This window comes from Protomyctophum bolini (genome assembly GCF_963924005.1).
Source record: "Protomyctophum bolini genome assembly, chromosome: 7".
Lineage (NCBI taxonomy): Eukaryota > Metazoa > Chordata > Actinopteri > Myctophiformes > Myctophidae > Protomyctophum > Protomyctophum bolini.
This window is the reverse complement of record NC_137868.1, coordinates 17,422,328-17,443,702: the sequence shown is the minus strand read 5'-3', so window position 1 is coordinate 17,443,702 and position 21,375 is coordinate 17,422,328. Positions and strand designations below refer to the sequence as shown.

General features: G+C 39.9%; 3 protein-coding genes across 3 annotated transcripts; 1 reads left to right on the top strand and 2 right to left on the bottom strand.

Moving 5' to 3' along the window:
* Window positions 1-1,582: 1,582 nt before the first annotated feature.
* Window positions 1,583-5,379, bottom strand: pafah1b3 (platelet-activating factor acetylhydrolase, isoform Ib, gamma subunit). Its single transcript, XM_080767420.1, has 6 exons — window positions 5,267-5,379; window positions 4,901-4,995; window positions 4,312-4,401; window positions 4,013-4,129; window positions 3,601-3,723; window positions 1,583-2,879 (listed from the first exon to the last, which is right to left on the bottom strand). The coding sequence occupies exons 2-6, from the start codon at window positions 4,982-4,984 to the stop codon at window positions 2,619-2,621; spliced, it is 675 nt and encodes a 224-aa protein (XP_080623546.1). The 5' UTR covers window positions 4,985-4,995; window positions 5,267-5,379; the 3' UTR covers window positions 1,583-2,618.
* Window positions 5,380-11,931: 6,552 nt separating this feature from the next.
* Window positions 11,932-13,852, bottom strand: cnfn (cornifelin). The gene is made up of 4 exons (XM_080767542.1): window positions 13,815-13,852; window positions 13,501-13,626; window positions 13,229-13,365; window positions 11,932-12,215 (listed from the first exon to the last, which is right to left on the bottom strand). The coding sequence occupies exons 2-4, from the start codon at window positions 13,622-13,624 to the stop codon at window positions 12,126-12,128; spliced, it is 351 nt and encodes a 116-aa protein (XP_080623668.1). The 5' UTR covers window positions 13,625-13,626; window positions 13,815-13,852; the 3' UTR covers window positions 11,932-12,125.
* Window positions 13,853-18,303: 4,451 nt separating this feature from the next.
* On the top strand, window positions 18,304-21,006 carry cxcr3.2 (chemokine (C-X-C motif) receptor 3, tandem duplicate 2). The gene is made up of 2 exons (XM_080767767.1): window positions 18,304-18,522; window positions 19,097-21,006. Exons 1-2 carry the CDS (start codon window positions 18,460-18,462, stop codon window positions 20,180-20,182), a joined length of 1,149 nt encoding a protein of 382 aa, XP_080623893.1. The 5' UTR covers window positions 18,304-18,459; the 3' UTR covers window positions 20,183-21,006.
* The last annotated feature ends 369 nt before the right edge of the window (window positions 21,007-21,375 follow it).

The following is a 21,375-nucleotide window of genomic DNA, read 5'->3' as shown; positions in this document are numbered from 1 at the left end:
ATCAAAGTACAATGTGCATGCACACAATATGTAAATAAATAAATGTGTTACATTTTCTTGCATAAACACAAAGAGCTGTTTCCATAACTGCACAAATTATTGCACATAACATGAGTAGCTGTTATAATAACATAATAACATAACATGAGTAGCTCTTTGCCTGCCTGCCTGTCTGTCTGTCCATGAGTAGTTATTTGTCTGTCTGTCAATGAGTAGCTGTCTTACTGTCTGCCTGTCTATGAGTAGCTGTCTGCCTGCCTGTCTATGAGTAGCTGTCTGTCTGCCTGCCTGCCTGCCTGCCTGTCCAATTGTCCATGAGTAGCTGTCTGTCTGCCTGTCTGAGGAGCTGTCTGCCTGCCTGCCTAATTGTCCATGAGTAGCTGTCTGTCTGCCTGTCTATGAGTAGCTGTCTGCCTGCCTGCCTAATTGTCCATGAGTAGCTGTTTGTCTGCCTGTCTATGAGTAGCTGTCTGCCTTCCTGCCTGTCCAATTGTCCATGAGTAGCTGTCTGTCTGTCTATGAGTAGCTGTCTGCCTGCCTGCCCAATTGTCTATGAGTAGCTGTCTGTCTGTCTATGAGTAGCTGTCTGCCTTCCTGCCTGTCCAATTGTCCATGAGTAGCTGTCTGTCTGTCTATGAGTAGCTGTCTGCCTTCCTGCCTGTCCAATTGTCCATGAGTAGCTGTCTGCCTGCCTGTCCAATTCTCCATGAGTAGCTGTCTGTCTGCCTGTCTATGAGTAGCTGTCTGACTGCCTGCCTGTCCAATTCTCCATGAGTAGCTGTCTGTCTGTCTGCCTGTCTATGAGTAGCTGTCTGCCTGCCTGCCAGCCAGCAAGTTGGTTAACAGAAAATAAATTGTTATGGCTGAGTAAAATAAAATACAATAAACACAATTTGCCTGAAAATAGATTACCCAGCTATGACCTTTTTCATGAAAAAAAATGAGTAGTGATATGGCTGACTGAGTAAAATAAAACAATCTACCTGAAAATAGATAGCTATAAGTGAAGAGCAATTTCCGCAATTTCCTCAATTTCCATTTCCGCAATTTCCTCAATTTCCATTTCCGCAATTTCCGCAATTTCCATTTCCACCATTTCCGCAATTTCCATTTCCGCATTTCCGCAATTTCCGCAATTTCCATTTCCACCATTTGCGCAAATTCTATTTCCATTTCCAACTATTAATGGCAGCTGGGTTTTATCATTCAAATAAAATAGAATTCTGTCCGTTTAGCTATAAAATTATGTCAGGGAATAGGGATACACAGTATATGTCTTTCATTTGCATTGCATCTCCCCCCCCCCCCCCCAAGCTTTTATTTTCGTTCGAGTAATAGTACAACTCTAATAGTATTACTTATAATAATGTAATTAAAGATAACTTCATTCAGATTTATTTATTTTTATTTCATTTTCCAGATTTTTTCTTAGATTTTCATTGGTGGGCCAGTCATAATGGTCCCGCGGGCCTGAGGTTGAGTATCACTGTCTTAGTGGTTCAGAGCAATCCTAAAACCTGACCAAGCAGCAATGCATCTAATAATGAATGATTCTCGATAGCACCACAATTACGTATCGTCTGTAATCAATGAAGAATGCCCAAAATGTGCCTTGGTTTTGCATTTAATGCATTCTGACATCACAGAATCAGCCATCCCTGAAACATCATTCAAGTTCAGTAACAGTCCTTGTCCAAGTGTCCTCATGAGCCTTAGTGAAGCGGTAAAGTGAAACCTTGCAAAGGGAGTCAAATAGGCCTTTATGTCTTAAGAGGAGATTGAACTTGAAGCACAAGCATGTACGCATATATACCCATACAACAGCTCAACAATCTACTCAAATACATACATTATCTCTGCAGCCAAGCGAAACCTGTCATAAACATTGCTTTAAACATGTGTGACAAATTGTAAACGGGGCCAATGGTGGAATGGCAATGATATTACAACACATATCATAACGATCAAATAGTAGAGTGGATTGATGTATTTTGCCAATGTTTGATCACTATGTAACAAACAAACAAACACAAAAACTTGGTCACCTGAACTCACACATACAAATGAAGCCACATTAATTAAGAGAACATAACATGTGAAAAAATGTATTGAGCCTGACAAACTAAAGCCATTATTCAAAGCAAATGTTTAATTACTAAAGAAGTGAGGGCAGTTTTTTTACTCCGTTTACACCAGATATCCTGGCATATTGCAGCACATTTAACTTAGCAAATGCAGTGCAGCATAAACACAAAGGAGTTTATGGTCCCATTAATAGTGACAGTGGTCACCAACCCTGGCCATGGAGAGAACTTTCACAAACTACTCTTCTATCTTAAACGTGCCACTATTTGATTCCATACATTGATTAAGGTATTAATAAGGTAACAACAGTGTGAAGCCTGATTCATGCTTCTGCGACAAAGTGTTGTACGGCAGAAATAAAATGTTCAACTGAATAAGTGTCACCGTTATTTTTGTTGCGTGACGCGTCACACAACACTTTGTTGCAAAAGCATAAATTATTCTTGATGCTCTCCATAAACAGATAGGGAACACTGCGGTAGTGTCGGTCTGTGACCCAGTCTGTGTTGTGTTGTGGGTAGCTGGTTGACTCCTCATTGCTCGGCTGGCTTCTCTAGCATGGATTTAAGGTGGGTGTGTATGGGTTGGCACACGGTCTGATAGGCCTGTGGAGTCAGATGGAGGTAGTCATACATGTCCTGGTGATTGATGCCTCCATCAGAGTGGACAAAGCCAGGATCCACGTCCAGGAAGGAGGCGTGGGGGAGAGAGGACACGGCATCCTTGACCAGCCGGTTGACCTGAGCGTTCCGTTCCCGTAGTGGGTTGGGCATCTTACCCCTGGGCAGTATCCCCTGGAAAACACGTGAAGAAAACAGCAACACCTAATGGTCATGCACAGCTTTGTGTGTTTGTGTGCATGAGCACGGAATGTGATGATTTGATTGGCTGATGTATGATGATAAGAGCGCCCCTCATTTCGCATGAGTGTGATTTTTATACTTTTAAACTACAGTATGTCAGTATGTACGTTAGTTTGTAAATAAGGATGCACTATATTTTTGATGAAGAAAAACAGAAGTGATAACAAATACTTTTCATTTATATAGACCATTGCCAGTAATGTAGCCAACTCTGTGGAACAATGCAGGACTTATTTCGGTTAAAATCTTTCTCCAATTTTACTGTAGGTCAACCATATTGTCCCCAAACAAGCATAATAGCATATCAAGATACAGGTGATGGTATTCCTGCCTGACGCACCTCCTCCAGTGTATTTTGAACGGTTGTGCTGTGACACCTCACTGAACACCTCTGTGGGCCTAAACGGGTCATCAGCTGGGGAGGAATTTACGTCATCTTCTACCTCAGTCTTCTTGTGTACGGTATATGCCTTATTTTCCAAGCTGGGCTAAGTTGTATCTTGCTATGACAGGGGTCATGAGACATGGCTGAAACCTTGTATGTTTCAATAAATTGTTTTAAACCGCAAGTAACAACCATGTGCTTGGGAATTTCAATAGCAACATAAAATCTATAAAAAGATAATGAACAGACAAGGTCAGAAACACCTACAAGTACAATGGTATGGGCATAGCGGAGCTTGTTCTTGATGACTTGGACAATGGCCATGATGCCGCCACAGATCTGTTCTGCTGTTTGGCCGTGGTTATTGGTGCCCACCCACAGCACAACAACCTGGATACAACAGACAAGAATATATGTAAATAATTAAGACAACTTGATTAACATGTTTTAGTGAAATAAATCTTGTTCTCTCAGATCTCAGAATAATCTTTGGTGTGTTTTTATGTTTTATGTAGCAGTAAGATAGCTTTCAAAATTATTGCTCATCTGATGGCTATGAAAACATTTGTAAAAAGGAAAATGGAAATGGGAATTTGATCCCATACAGTATATGATATACTGTTGCTTGCTGTGTAGCATCTTTGTGAGGACAAGACATTCACTGATTTTAACAGAATACCTTTGGGCTGATGTTATCCAATTCTCCATTGCTCAGTCTCCATAGTACATGCTGTGTTGCATCGCCACCTACCCCAAAGTTGAGGGCATGGAGGGGAGAAAATAGTTCTCGCCAAACCTGCACACAAAACCATAACAAAACAAACTATAGCCTATGTGCAATCACTTGTTGTGATGAACGCTCAGTTACAAACAAGTCATTCCGTCTACTCTAAAGTGATGAAGTCATATTGAGACAATATGCAATAATGAATATCATATAGTGCTAAGCTGTATTTTTCACATGTGAACAAGGCTTACCGCAAATTGGTGCATGAGCTGAATAAGAGAGTCTCCAACAAACAGAACATCTGGTTCCTTGTCCTTGCTGTCAGACACAAATCGGTTGTGCTATAGAAAGATAAAGAAAGTAAAAACATATGGCCACGTATTACTTTATTTTACAAGAAGGGAAGAAGCATATGGCAAAATGTGATTTATAGTACTCTGCAGACATCAAGCATACAGTATGAGTAAGCAACAACACCCAAGGCCTAAATAAGCAACTGTGAACTGGAATTTAGGCCACTGTAACAGGTATAGGCATCAAACAGCTGGAACAACTATGAATAAATCTTGCACACATGAATCTTGGTTTTTGAGAACATTGCATTGCCTTACATTGATTCTATTTCCCATTAGCCCAACCCAACCCTAACCATTACTCTACCCAACTGTACAGATACCAACCAGTAGATAGTATGTTATGAGTTATGATGACAATGCAATACAATGAAATTGAAACAATTTGACATGACATCCAGGACAAGTAGGTCTAGTTGATGTCCAAAATGTGAACATCACGCACGCACACACATAACATGACCACACCACACACACACACACACACCAAAGACATCCATCGTCCGTCTCCTTGGCTGTCCTCACAAGGAGTGGGTGTGGCGGCGGGGTTTGAGTCTCCTGCTGCACTCATTACTTCTCTATCTGCGATTGGAAAATAGTCACAGTCACGTTATCGATTCCCCAACCAGTGCAAATCAGATCAATATATAAATACGTTCTCGTTCCTCTGTGCTGAATCATGAGGAGCGGTCAGTAATGCTTGCAGAACAATAATGTTAAGATAGTTGTCACGGCACGGTAAACGGCAACTAGCATGCAATTCTATGACACGATTGTTTGTCGTGGACATTAAAACACTGTAGATTTAACCACGCAGGATCATAACAAAACAAAACAAAAACAGACAAAATACCGTATTGTATGGTCTCCTAATTCAGTTCCTGGAAGTAAAAAAAAAAAATCACTCCATCCGAATCTACCATTGCGCACCACGGGGGAACATAAACGAGGCGTCGTGTATTCGCTCGTTTCGGATGTAGTCACTCACTGGCGTTAACATTAACGTTACTTGGTGACTTTACAGTAAGGGCTGTGCGCGGACATCGGTGGAATGAAGAGCGAAGTGTGTTATTTTAACGAAGAAAGCACCAAGAGCTCCCCCCCCTTCGTGGGTGCGGAAATGGACTCGTCCAACGGTGTGCGTTCGTGAGGGTTGTTGCTGCGTGGAGAAAGAGCAGAGAGAGAGACACAGACAGACAGCGGCACGTTGCCGAGCAACGTCCTTTTAAACGTGAACAGCGGCCTGATATTTGGGTAGGTTATCCGTTTGTTTACCGATGATGTACAATACAAAGAAGTGCTTCGCAAGTATTGCATTTACTGTTGATGCTTTATGCTACTTTTTCAAAGATAGTTGTCAGTTGTGTGTGTCCTGCTGACTGATGTTTAACTGCATTAAATCGGCACTGAATGCTGCTTCAGGTCGAGGTGCACCTGCATGGCTGCAGGTGGTCAGCGTTAACGTTAATCTTTAGTGCTTAATTAGCTAGCTACTGAGCTCACCATTAACTAGCATAATAACGATCATATAACTTATTAGCCACTTTAACCGCTTTTGCATCATTCATTTTAAGGACAAAATCTGTAATAAAACAAAACAAAACCACTGCAGATCTGCAAACTCGGCGATTCAACCCCCTGTGAGCTTGTAGATCAGCTATTTTCGATAGCTGAAGTATAAAATAGGTCTTGGTTAAACAACGAGACAGACGCCTCAGAGAAGTATTTATTACCGTACGTTAATTGGATTTTCCACTGTAAATAAGTTATTGTTATCTTTTCATAGCCACCACTTCAGCATGAGCCATTCATCAAGCAGAGCCTTGCCAGGGGGAAAACATTTCCAACACCTTAAGACAACAAAAGAAAGCTGTAGCCCAGTCAACCAAACTTCTACAACCTGCAAGTCTTTTAGCCATTGTGATAACATTGATGGATGCCACAGCCATGAACATAAACTGAAACGACTGAAGACACGCAAGCAGAGGAGCATAAAAAGGGGAAATGTGCAAGGAGGTCATGTGGTAGGTGCACCAAGGAGCAAATCACATCACCACCACACAATTAAAGATATGACACATTGCAATAACCACTGCCAACATAGAACCCACTGTCCTCCAAAACGAGATGCAGTGTTTGCGCAAGTCTTTCCTGCAGCCAGGGAGCCCAGCATCATGACAGATTGTCGTCTGATAGGGCATCGAGGCCTTTTCAACCATGAGGTGAAATCCATTGATATTGAGCGCCTGCTAAGTGAACAGAGGAAAAAAGAAAAGGTCACACTGAAACAGAAAACAAACATGACAACTTCACATTTTCCAACATCTTGCCTTCCTTCTCCTGGCTCCAGTAATGATGTTGCTGCCCTCTCTGTTGAAGGAGTTGAGGACGAGGCAGTCTCTGCTGTATGTACAGAAACCCTTGAGAATGAAAAAATGGCCTTTCACTCCAACAGCCAGGGATCTGACATCACACCAGGACAAAAAGTGAAAAAATGTAAACCTTCTTTTGAAAGTGAAACCCCCATCCTCTCATTTGCAAATAGTCCAACAAATGCTTTGCCAACTATTGGTAACAAGAAGAAGTTTAAGCCAATTGTGCCTGAATCAGCAAGAAAGCCGCTGCTGACTCCTAGTGGAGACAAAGAGAATACTGGGTTGTTGAAAAGAAAGTCAAAGAGACGATCAAACTCCAGTGCACTTGAACACGGCCCCAATAATCAAGAACCACAGCATTGTGTATCTAGTCCAGTCATAGTTGACCTCTGCAGCTCACCTGCAACTGGAACCAGTGATACCTTTGACACTCAGCAGCAGGGAAGTGGTCTCGATAGCATGTCAACCTCTATCAGCACGATGGCATCACGTTTGTGCCATTCTCTACAGCTGCCAATTCTGAAGAGAAGAAACTTGTTGGCAGAAAGCAGGGATATTCTTTTGCAGGCCTTGCATGAAAGACATGGACCCCAGTTTCAGGAGAACCTCCATAGTGTGCAGCAGTGCCTCAGCTTCACCACCGGTTCCAGTGTAGACAAGGGAGAAGATGGGGTTACGGTACCTTCCACTACCATCTACACAGATGAGGCCTGTACTACAGGTAAGATACTCCTATATCCTGGTGGTTTGATTAACCACACATACCCTAGCGTCACTATTCTGGGCATGTCATATTAGGTGAACAATTGGCAAAAATATAAGCAAACATTCAGCAAAAGTAACATCTACAATTTTACAACACCACAGTGGTTCTGTCATTTTCAGCAAAGAGGAGTAGAATGGGTGGGGAGGGGACCAAGGACAGACTCTTTGGGGACCCATGTCATCAAAGTATATAAGGTTTAAGTGGTAACATTAATGGATGGATATGATAATGTAAAGCAATTTCAAAATATAGATAATGTCAAACTAGGAATGTATTAGTGTGTGATATTACAGTAGTGTTATGGTAATTCTCATGAGATTTTATTGTGGCTTGACTATTTGCAGAGAAATGGGCCAACAACACTGATTAATATTAATGTATAAATGCTTTATGTTCTTGTCGCTTTAATTGAATATTTATTTTTGCACTGTGAGCATTACAGTTTGATCTAATGTACACATCTCAGGGTTATTCTTTCAACTGTCACCACAGACACAGCGTTTCGAGTAAGCAGTGTGAAAGAGTCACATTTTGACACCCAGCGAACATCACTCAAAGGGAGGAGGAAGAAGCGAGGTTCCAACTGGAGGCCACCACAGCCACAGAAGAATATAGAACAGGTAAGACAATAACATTTAGAAATGAGTTTGCAAATGTAGTCATTGGTGTTCACTTTAGTATCTAAATTAGTACACAACCAATAGTAATTATTATAGCAGTCAGAATTGGAAAAAGGCTACTTCTCTCCAGGTGATAAAAATAAAAATGAATTCTCGTTCTTGTTTTCTGTCTATGCATGTCCTGTATTTTTAAATGGAAAAAAATCAATCAAAAAACTCAATCAAAATAATATAGAGCTTTTAACAATATTTTTTTAACTACATCACTTGCAGCACTTTAGTGGGACATTTGACCACAAATGTACTGTACTGTATATTCCACTTTTGTTGTTCCCGATCCCGATAACACAATTTCTGTGTTAACCAATACCGAATACTGATGCCAGTGATCTCGTGTTGTGTTTATAGCTATCTAGCTATATATCTTGTGTTGTGTTTATAGCAGACTCCTCACTCATATGTGCATTTGCAATTTGGGCAACTCGAAAGCAAACTCCACATGCCCCAACATATTATTTTCCTGCCATAGTGTCAACCCCTTACCCCTGTATCGGATCGATGCATGGTTAGACTAGCATATTCACCGATATGACAAATAAGGGCCGATACGGATACTTTTCCAATACCGATACAGTATCAGGACATCGCTATCCAAAACTATAGACAGTGTTTATTTTGATTATGAATACTTTATTAAACGGAACAAAATATGTGGTATCTGTCTTTGAAGATGGCCAGACCCACTGTGGAGAAGGTTGGAGATATTTCGGATGAGTTGCTGACACCTTATTCCTCCTCTACATTCTGCATTGATTTCCTTCCCTCTGAGACGTCATCACCCCATCCCACATTTGGTATTCCAACCGTATCCAACTGGGAAGTGTCACCTCCACAGCATTGGGAGAATAGATTAAACAATGTAAGAATGAGAGAGTCAGCTAAGGAAGGTTGTTTTAAAAACTCCTTTCTGAACCACGTCAGAGAAATAAGTAGTGGGCCTCAACAAAGTGTTGACAGCAGGCACTCATCCCTGCATTATTCAGAAGGACCTCCATCCACATTCAGGCTACTACAGCAGCCACAAGATCTGGTTGAATTTGACAGGTACTCTCATGATACTTCTTTGTGTCCTCAAGTTCGCTCTCCTCAGGAGAGCAACCAGCTACATTCTTTCTATCATTTCAATCACCCCCAAACCAGCTCGTTCCTCCGCTCCCATTACAGTAACGTGATGCATTATCCTCCATCTCACATGATTGATAGAGGCCCTTCACCCATCCTTCCTTCCCTCCCAAGCCCTGAGCAAGGTTTCTTTCCACCAATGAGACTTTACTAATGCACACTGATGCCCTGCATAGTGCATGGTTTATCAATTTCAATCAAAGTGGCAATTGTAACATTTCTGCCCTCATGTTTTTATTTTGTCACGTTTGAACCAGGACAAAGAATACACAATTATGTATTGTCTTGCATCAGGAAATGCTGTTGCACATTGGTTTTTGCAGTTTTCTTACAGTGAAATGTCATGCCTAGCAGATGCTCAACACTGAATAAAACTAAGTACAGGAACATTGCCTCTTTGTTATTTATTTTGTTTTAGTCTTAATACTACTGCTGCTACAAAGTTGAGTTGAGGAGCCAAAAACAAAGAATTGTACTCTTAGTTCACACCAAAATGTAAAACTGGTGGATTATGCCATTTTCAATGGGAACAGAGGTTTTTTTTGCAGAAATCCGCGAATGGCAAGAAACCACTCCATTCTGGTGCTTCTGTTCCCATTCTGTGAGATCTCGCTCATAACTGAGGGGTGCAGCTGATGCATGTCCCAAAGTACATCCCTCTCGTGGTTGTGACCCTTTTCGCGCACACTGTTGCTGTTTCAAAACTCCTTTCTCTTTCTCTGTGTAATTCTTATTTTAAACTTGGTGTCAGTACAAAGGAACATCTCAGGTGCAGTATAGTGACTGGGCAATGGGCATAAAACCAAAAAAATATATTTTTAAATGTTTTAGCAAATTCCATATAAACAACCATAAGACGGAACCAGGGCAGAACATTGACATGAAACGTTTTGAGAACCACTGCCTTACTCACTAAATAAATAAATAATAATAATAATAATAATAAATTGATACACAGAACCACTGTCTATAAGTACACCACCCCACTGTAGTGAGGTTAAGTCAAGGCAACCCGTTATATAGTTTTATTTTGTAATATGAGACCATCCGTTTACTATCTAAAGCGGCTTTGTGCTTTATTTATTCATTCATTTTGCATTTTTTGTCCTATTTTGTGTATACAAATTCCATGTAGTCTTATACTATTTTTCTTTATAAAACTTGTATACTGGGTTTACCGTTTGTTTGTCTATTACAGTAAAGATACCAATAAAGTTAAAAGGTTACTCTTAGACACTATTAATGCATGTAGTTTTGTGTTTTGTTAACAATATACAATATAAGTATAATTTAAGCAGAAAGACTAATATGGGTACTACCTAATGAGGCCCAATGAACAAAGCAAATTTAGATCATAATTCATGTACAAAAATGTCCTTACTATCAATAAGCACACAGTAATTAGCACGTTGTTGAGGAAAACAGTTTTAATGGCCTGGTGGTTGTAAAATATGTGCATGCAGAATAAAGAATTATAATTCTTTACAATGATAAATATAATGTATGCTGCTCATTTTAATGCTAGCCATGATTAGCCAATGGTAAGTACTATACCGTACCTAAATATGAAGTGTTTGATTTAGGCGTACCAGTAAGCAAGCAGTGACAACAATGGCACATCTTATACAAACATACTGTCGCTGTTGGGTGGAAACCTCATAGGCCTATGTCTAAAACCATTCCTTTTATTATGATAAAAAATAATTGTGAAAATAGCTGATTTACAAGCTCGCAACGTGTCGCACAACTTCACAACTTTTGTGTGACACTTGTATTATGAAGTAGGCCGGACATTAATTTAAGAAAAAAAGATCAGGGAGGTTTCTCTGCCTGACAGCAACGGTACTCTTTATATTTGCTGCAGCTGTGTTTACACTGCATTATCACGTCCATCAAATTATAAATTTACAAGATAACCGATCAGATTTTATTTTGGAAAACGTTTTACACTACACAATTATACTTTTGATTAATTTTATCATTTAAAAAAAACAGAATTGATTAATTGTCGCAACCATTAGTATACTAGAGTGTATGGTCCGTGTACAGGGGTCTCCCTGTGTCTCCAGAACACTTTAGTAAACAGAAAATACTGTACATTTTCAGGTTGGGATACCACCAACCATACTTACCATCAGGTGAGAGGATACAGGATAAACAAGTGAAATTGGAACTGATAATACAAATAAATGAGCAGACCAAAATGGAATTGGAACACTCAAATTTAAGCTGATTATGAACTTGTGGGGTTTTGTTTCCTGATTAAATAAAACTGGTATCCCGACCTGCAAATGTATTTTATATTCATTAAAGAGCTGGAGACAGATTGGAAGACAACCCCCATATTTTCTACCATGGCCGTTCTGTGTACTCCTAAACGACACCCAGCTGGGTAGAGCTTAGTCTAATATACTAATTATTATACATAATGCGTGAAATAATTCCATTCAGAATATAGAAAATACTCATAGCAAATAACTCCAATTAATAAACATGGTCATCCTAAATAAATAAAAATGTCCTAATGTGCACTGTCAACAAAGTTAATAATGATATTGACATATATCTACTGTACTGTATGTCTGTTGGTATTTCCCTCTCCATGGCATGGCTGATGTGCTCCTCTATTTCAGTTGTATCGGGTAGGACTGATTAATTAACATTCAATTCCCCACAAAGGGTTTTATCTAAATCAATAACTGACACACTTCCCCGTAGGAAGTGGGAAATACCAAGTTCCAATGTATAATTAAACGCAGGATTGATAGATCATCCCCTCATCTTCTGCTCTCGTGCCAACTGGCACAGTCCACATAAGGGCAGGCAGGCCATGACTACCCAGTCATCACACACAGAACCCTGAGGAGAAGCAGAAATATGTTCACTGGTGAGCATGTCAATTTAGTTCACAATATTGGCTAATACAAACAAAAGCTAAAGCAATATAGCAATATTTTAATATTATTTAATTTATTTGTAAGACTATTTAATATTATGCAATGTGTAGAAAACAGTGAAACAAATCCAAGGCATTTGATAGAAAAGATCCCAACTCCCAAGGGGAAAAAAATAATCACAAATTCGTTATTAAGGAAATATATATCACTGCAGTGTTATCCATTTATGCAAATTGATAGGCAATAAGCAGCCATCAACATAAAATTATGACTTCAAAAGACTTCAAAAGTCTCTGTTACACCTGTATAAGGAAAATCCTAAAGCATGCTCATACTGAAGGTGTGGTTTCCCATTCTGAAGTAGGAAGTAAAAAAGCAAAATGGCTGAATGTGGCCTATTGCGTTTGATGAAGCGCAACCCAAAACTAGAGGCCTCTGCGTTGGTTAGTGATCCTGTATGCTGAGATCAGATGCACAAACTATTTCAGCAATTACTGCGAAATATAGACCTAACCAAACTTTGTATTCAGTCATGATAATACATTGGCAATAAATAGTTTGGCAGCAGATAACGGCTATCATTTTTAATTAAAAACGAAAGCGGGTTATGAAGCATTTGTGTCACTTTTTTAGTTTTAGTTTTTTTATTCCCAGTGCACTCTGGACAAGCAAACAACATGCTTTGGACAGAAGTAAAATTTTCTTCAGGCCAATATAGTTAAAGAAAACAACAGAATTATCAGAAAATTCTGTTCAAAAACATAGAAATGACTATTGAACATTTACTTGGCTGTGTCTGTAGCACCACCACCACAACTTGACTCAATTTGACACACTGCATTTCATTCAATGTTGATGATTGCTACAAACTAAATATTATTTTCATGGCATTACAATCTTCATAATATGCATCTGTGTCGTTATATTCACCCAAGCCACCTTTAGCTAATTTCATTAATGGAGGAGCTCACTCACGCCTATATGGTATCTGTGGCGGATGCTTGTCCTCAGGGCAATCATGGCTCCAGGAAGGAAGGGAACACAGCAGCTGTCCCCATTGTCCTGAGCCACTTTGCAGGCCAGGATACAGGGAACAAATGATGCACAGAGACCTGGGCAGGAGAGGCAAATCCTTATGTTATTTCATTGGATTCAAGACACTGGGTTATTACTTATACCCACACACACTTGTGTCACATGAAAATAGGCTCATGCATTACTTCATACACACATAATTTAACACGTACAGATGCCGCAGTCTTCACAGCAGTCGCACACATTTGAACTCCAGTCTGATGAGCCAGAAGATACACTGTAGCTTGTGCCAGTGACCTGAGGCTGTGAGTTGATCGTGTTCGACTGGAATGCCATGGCTATGAACAGATGAGTATAGGAACAAAACATAAAAGTGTGTTTATGAAGCATGCAGTGAGAGAAAGAGGAGATTAGGTACAATAATTATATATAAGGCGTATATAAAATACACAACCCACTACACACAGTTCAGTAAAGTTAATGTTCGAGATTAACTTTATTGTTTTCTCCAGTTTTGATTTCCTACCTGTAGATGTTAGACTTTTGGTTCCAACAGCTAGTGAAAATCCGTAAATGGGAGTGCACAGTCCCAGTATTCAACTCTTATACCCATTGTGACGTCACCGGTCACAGACTGGTGCATATAGTTTCTCTGCTGTTATGGTGCGCTTCCAATATCCGCCTGTCCATTTGGGACTATATGAATAGCTTATTCACAGGCAAAAGTCAAATGTTTGAGTTTGGGGCGTAGAGGCCTTCAGATCTTTCAATGAGTGCACACCTACAATGACGTGGTACTGTTATCGCTGGAGTAAGTTTTACATTATTTGTGCAACCTTGAATCACCCTTGTGTGTGTGTGTGTGTGTGTGTGTGTGTGTGTGTGTGTGTGTGTGTGTGTGTGTGTGTAGACAAAATGTATGGAATTGGGCAAATAAGAATATGCATGTGCAAGGAGCATAAAGCACATGAACTGACTGACTTTAGTGGTCAGTATATCATTGAACACAACATTCGGGTGGTCCCTTTTGGGTGGGGCTTATAACTAAGCTTGTGTATGACTTTATTTGCTTTTAAGAATATGTACAACATTTACCACAACACTAAATTAATTCTGCATTATATTTACTGTGTCTACTGTCTAGTTTTACAGAATAAACAAAAGCTACTCAGTGGAAGTAGTCTGGTCTTTAACACAAATTCTTACGTTCATATTCACATACTGAGATTCTTTAAAACGACACTACACATGTGTGGGAACCTAACAACATTACGTATTTAGTTCTGACCCATGAAGTCACTAGGGTCGAGGTGAGTGGAGCATTCTCAAGCCTGCCTTTCAGTCAGTTGAATTATTTCAGTTGATCTACTTTCTCGCTTAAAATGAATAGCTTTCCATTTACCTTTCCATGAATTCAATTACTGTACATGTTATGCACTAACAGCCTCTAATGGCTATTGCAGCTGTATAGTCACATTTGACGGCGGATCTTCAAAAATCGGACAGAACAGATGATTCTCCCAAAGAAATTATGTTTTTGCAATGTAGCCTAAGAAACCAACAGTGCTACAAGTACTGGACATGGTGTGCTTATTTATTTTGCATGTTGCCCCAGGTGTGGCCTCCATGTTTGCTATTCAATCTCTCCATTTCCCTATACCCTTCCCTTCTACACAGTAAAATCTTGCATGCTAATTTAACTCTTGACTGTAAAAATTGATCCAAAAAGGAACCCATTTAGGTCCATATTTAATTATATAGAGTGACAATCAGGATTTACTATGTACACAAACTATACATATACCGGTACATTCCCTATTCCAAGGCAAGCAAACACAGTAAACACAGAGTTAACATGAATGGGATGATTAATGCTTGGTATTATTTGCATGTAATTCATGTGCCTGACAGTCATACACGTGTGAATCACATAAGCACTCAAAGCCACAGTTCAACATCTCCCCCCCCCCCCCCCCCCCCTGAATATGTGCAACTCATTTTCCAAATTAAGACAGCATACAGACAGTTACTGTGAGATTATGATGGTGATGATGATGATGGTGATGATTATTATTAGTATAGTAGTAGTAGTAGTAGTAGTAATAAATGCACAACACAACACAAAATGTTTGGTGAAAGGGAGGTCCTCTACATGTTAAAAACAAAATTACACTTGTGTAAAGTGAGGGGCGCCTGCCTTGTAATGTTTGTTTTAAGTTCTCTAAACAACATTAAAGGTCCATAGACTTGGCTGCCATGTGATATAATTTCAAGTCTGATGTTGGAGGGGCTATAATAGTGCCTCTCAAAAAACATAGTAGTTATACTGATAAGCAGATTAAAGGGAGACACAGAAGAGATGGTTCTTGCAAGATGCAAATCCTTGGGCATTTGTGAGTTTTCTCATGTTGTGACCTTTTCTTTTACCAACATTACATGGTTTATACGGTATGTATATACGTACAGATCATCAAACCAATGTGGATTAGCAGAAGGAAGTGAAACTGCTTTTCACAATAACATGATTTTCTAGACTCTCTGCCAATATACAGACCAAACCACAAGAACAAGATGTTCGGTTCCTCTGCACAAATCCAACGGTAATTGTGAAGCCATAATGCTGACAATTCTCACATCTTTGTTTTGTGTCATGATCCCAAGAAACAGTCAGACTCAGAGTTCAACCCATTTAGCTGTTTTAAGAGCTTGAATCCACTTTAGGAAAATATTATAATGTTTTGAGAAAATTAGATCATGGATGATGAAGATGGATGGTTTGGAATGGAAGTAAAAGCCCAGGGGCGAGTATACAGTACACATGGTGTCTTAAATCCTGAAGAGAATAAAAACTGAAATAAAGTATTCAACAGCCTTCACATGTGCTAATGCAACCAATATTATATCAAGGTCACATTTAGGTTATAAAAGAAACCAATCCAAACGGTCCGTGACATCAGATATTAGATACTTGTGGATTATACCAGTCTTTATGTAGATTATGCGGTTGACACGCACTGACATTTTGCACGTTATCCCATGCACAACTTGACTTGATGATATTAAATTATCATAAAATCTTTGGCACTTTGCTATCAGTGTTTCTTCTTGTTCCTGCAAGATCCTATAATTTGTTTTATTCTTGCTTAACTAATAACTATACATCTTTAAGTATAAGCCTATAGTGCAGAGTATACATCTGCTGCTATGCTCATGCGCCTTATCTAACCTAACCTTACCATTTTATTTATTTATTTAATTATGTCCGGTTCTCAAATATAATTTAATAGTTTAACCCCAACCCTTACGAAATGAAAGCTATATAGCTATATATAGCATCGAAATGACATGATTTGACAATGCAGTATGTGCTACTTAGAACAAAAGTAGAACAAAAGGGACCACATTGTTAAATACATGACATACAGTGTATAGGGTATTCATTCAAAATAATTGTCTAATAATTCATAGGACTGGTATAATATCAAAATCATCATAAGGCTGTTGGGGCCCCATGCACCAGCCCAGTGTATATCCAGAACAGTTCACATTTTAGGAAATGTTTCCCCCTCATCGTGGATGTTTAAAGATGGAGTGCCACAATTCTTTTCCACCCGAAAACATGATCATCATTCATCGGGTATTATTATAATATAAGGAGGAAGAACTCTTTCCATAAAGTGTACAGTATTTGTTATGTGGACACGCCCACCAGTTCATTAAGTATGCCTGGTTTGCCTGGTGGGCGGTGATGGGTGGTGATCCACCTGAACTGAAGCCGTAGTTGTATGATAAAGAGGGAGGGGCTGATAGTGTGTCACTATATTACTGTTTATTTCATTGGCCCGTTTGACTGTCAAGGGTTCAGCCTCAAGGAAGAAACCCTAAATACAAAGTTATTACACCATTGCACATAAAAATGACTCCAGTGTGTCTAATTAAGTACTGTCACCTCATAGACACATGAAAAACTGGAAAAATACAAGAATTGTGGCACTCCCTCTTTAAAACAACCCATGTCTAACACATACTTATGACAAGTGTACTAATGTGTACTGATTCTGAACCCATAGAGAAAACTAAAAAATCTCCAACACTGACATTTGTAGCATTTCTCAATAAACGAGAAATTGCATCTGTTCAATTTGTCCACTTCAGTGGTATTTGATTTAAGCTGTATTCATAGCAACCCACTGTCTACTCTGAACTAAGCACCCAGAGGAAGCGCACATGCTTTTCTCTCTTACGAGCATACTTTTCTAGTTTTGTTTTCCACTCCTGATAAGTCCTCCTAGTGTTGTGTTATACTTAAAATATTTAACTTCAATTCTATATATAATTAAAGTCAGTGGGGCTCTGTTTGTTTTCCACTCCTGATAAGTCTTCCTAGCACGAGGCCTACTGCCTACTTGCAGTAGGCCACAAAATGACCTACATGTGTTATACTTAAAATATTTAACTTCAATTCTATATATAATTAAAGTCAGTGGGGCTCGGTTCGGGTTGAAACCTTGCCCACATTTGGAGTTTTTTTGGCTTTCGCCTTTATTTCATTTTTTTTTATAAAGGTACCAATCTGAGAATCCCATCGTCAAATATTCGGAAAAACAGAAAGTCAGCACTTACTGTACATACTTATAATGCAGCATTTTATTCAGCATCTTATTTTTGTATTTAAAGCTGTTCTGTGTTCATGTTTGAAGACATGCCTCCGTATTGAAAACATCACTTACAAATTCAAGAGGGTTAATTTAACTAGGCTTATGCAAAAAATGTATGTACCATTAAATTAACCCTTGTGATTTTGCAGTGTAATAGCAAGGGAGCTTTGCAATCTGCAGACTCGCTGTTTTCACACAATGCAAGATATACGTGAAATACTTTTAGATTGTATTCATCAGTCATGTGATGTCTGTCTGTGTCCGTCTGAGAAGTTACGCATCTGGCCACAGACATTTTTTTAATAGTATTTCACAATTTCCATCAGTCATCCATTATGTTTGTTAGCTCTTCCAAAGGAATATGAGAAGTTTCAGTTCCTGAGACGACAACTTCTCCTTTCTCATCCTTCCTTGCCTGGCCAAACGTGGTAGGGATTAGCCTAGAAGAGGTGCTGAGTGTGTGTATAAACAGAGTGTGCACTCTTAATTTCTGACGATTGCAGGTGTTTCATAATGTCCATAAATAATTCTATGGACCAGGTCATATGGACCACAGAAGACTACTGGGACTACACGGTGAGTGACCTTTCATGTGAATCTCTGCACACAAGCGCAAACAGAATGTAGGTCCTACAACTAAAACAATACAAACAACCTGCATGGTTACCTGCTGATTATTTGGAACAAGGACAGTAGTTAAATAATAGTCTACGACTACGTTATTTGATTTTCACATCCATAGAAAAGATGTCTTATTGTTCCGTACTGGACAAAAAAACAGCAAAAGTAGATTGGTCATTGTTCAAATGCACAGGATGAAGTTATTTATCTGGGCAAAGGCCCATATGATTGAAACTTCAATTATGTAAATTGTGATTTGGGATTTAGAAGTGGACTTTTTTACAGCATGGTTCCGCAAGGGCCTACATGTAGCTATTATACGAGGGTTGTTTCTGTGTGTGTGAATGTCCAGAGCTAATCTCACAATCCATGTGCTGGCCAATATGTACCTCCACATTTAACAGAATTATGTTTTATACTTGACACATGAATATATGATTAAATAACAAACAGTGAATTTAAAAAAGTCTTGAAAGTTGCAATGAAAGTTTTTTATTCAGGTTACCAGATTGTTTTATTATCTTTACAGCCAGAGCCAGACTATGACGACAATGCCACATTTGATGACACCAATGTGTCCCCATGCCCCAAGGATGATATCTATGGCTTTACGCGTAGCTACTCTCCTGTGGTGTACAGCCTGGTGTTTGTCCTGGCCATGGTGGGGAATGTGATGGTGCTCTGCGTAATTCGCCGCTACCGAAGCTCCCAGAGCAGTGGAGTCTGTACCTTCTCCTTGACTGACACTTTCCTCCTCCACCTCGCCATCTCTGACCTGTTGCTGGCCCTCACCTTGCCCCTGTTTGCCGTCCAGTGGGCGCACCAGTGGGTGTTTGGCCTGACCATCTGCAAGATCTCTGGTGCACTCTTCTCCCTGAACCGTTACAGTGGCATTCTCTTCTTGGCCTGCATTAGTTTCGACCGCTATCTGGCAATCGTCCATGCAGTCAGCTCCGGCTGGAAGCGGAACTCCTGCCATGCCCAAATTGTCAGTGGCATCATCTGGACGGTGTGCCTGGGACTTAGCAGTGTAGACATTGCCTTCAAGGAGGTGATGATGCTGGATCAGGATCAGGACCAGCTGGTTTGCCAGGCCTCATTTACCAAGCACTCCAAGCATTGGAAGGTTGGGCTACAGTTAGTCAACTTTGTTCTGGGCTTTGGGATTCCCCTGCTAATCATGCTCTATTGCTACATCAGAATCTTCAGATCACTGTGCAACGCCACACGTCGGCAGAAACGCAAGTCCCTCCGCCTCATCATCTCCCTGGTGTCTGTCTTCATTCTCTGCTGGGCACCCTACAACTGCTTCCAGCTGGCTGACAGTCTGCACAAACTGGGCGTGATCAGTGGCGGATGCCAGTTTGGCAGCACAGTGGACATTGGGACCTTGATCTCGGAGAGTATGGGGCTGTCTCACTGTGCACTCAACCCCCTGCTGTATGGCTTTGTAGGGGTGAAGTTCAGGAGGGAGCTGAGCAGGATGTGTAAAGGGCTGCTGGGGCAGAGGGGATGGGCGGGGATGGAGCGATGGGGACAGACGACGCCAAGGAGACCCGCACCGTCATGCAGCTCAGCGGAAAGCGAGAACACTTCTTACTCTGTCATGGTGTGAGCCCTCATATGAAGACAACATTATTACAAAGTGTGTACTTGTGTGAATGTACAAATGCATTCATGTGTGTATATAGGAAAGATTGTCTGAGGGGGAAGGAGAAAGACAAAAAAAATCCAGACCTAACCTGATAACAGTAGTGCAGCTCATTTTATGTTGTCCATTTTGTGTAGCCTATATGCTTTTGTGATGTATGCAAAATACAACCTATAAATCAACCTATTGATTTATGTTGTATATAGCCTATAAAGTACTAGTACAAGCACAAGTAGTAATGAGTGGCTTTAGGTTTTAAGGTTAACAAAGATAGATGGACATATTTCAAACCTGCAAAGTAAGGAACTTTCATTTCTCTAAAACATTTTGTGAAGTGCCATAATTTCAATACAATATTGCAGGGGTTTGGCAGTTGTTTAGTGGTTTGATTCACTCTCTTCATGAATGTCTGTTTTTCTTTTTGTTATGCCTTGAAAGTTTTCTCTTTATGTGTATACAATTTTCAGAGTTTGGATGTTTATTTTGTACAATAAAAACGTTACTGTACCGTACTGTACCATTACATGGTCCATTAACTAAGCTAAATTGATGACTTGACTTCCTGGCTACCATGTATCTAAAAGCTTGAAAATATATCCTTGTATGTCAGTATTATTGATTGGTTGATTGAATACTTTATTCAAAGTTAGCAAAAGTGGCCTGGGTCACGGCTGAGCGGTCCAGGCACCTAGGCCGGTAATCCAGCCTGACGGCGTGCCGTGGGTTCGAATTGCTCATCATCTGCATGTCTTCCCCCCCATCTCTCTCCCCCTTTCCTGTCACATTACTGTACCCTATCAAATAAAGGCAAAAAAGCAAAAAAAACGACGTAGTTTGCAAAAGTAACAGTGGTAGAGGTTATTCGAATGAATTCCCAGACAGATTATACCTTGCTTGTGTTTTTCATTAACACCTTTTTTTCCTTTCTTTTTTTTTGGTAATCTTATTTTATTTTGCACCATTAAATTATGGTGGATTACCGAGCAGGCTTGATGGATCTAGGCCAGGGGGCCCTGAGCCAAAGAGCTCAGGCACCCCTAAAATAGACTGTGTGAAGATGCTTTCTTAACTTTCGATTCTTAACCCTGTTGAATGCAAAGTTTGGGTATAGGCTATTTTTGGCTGTTGCACCGAGGCCCAAACTTACAGAAATACAT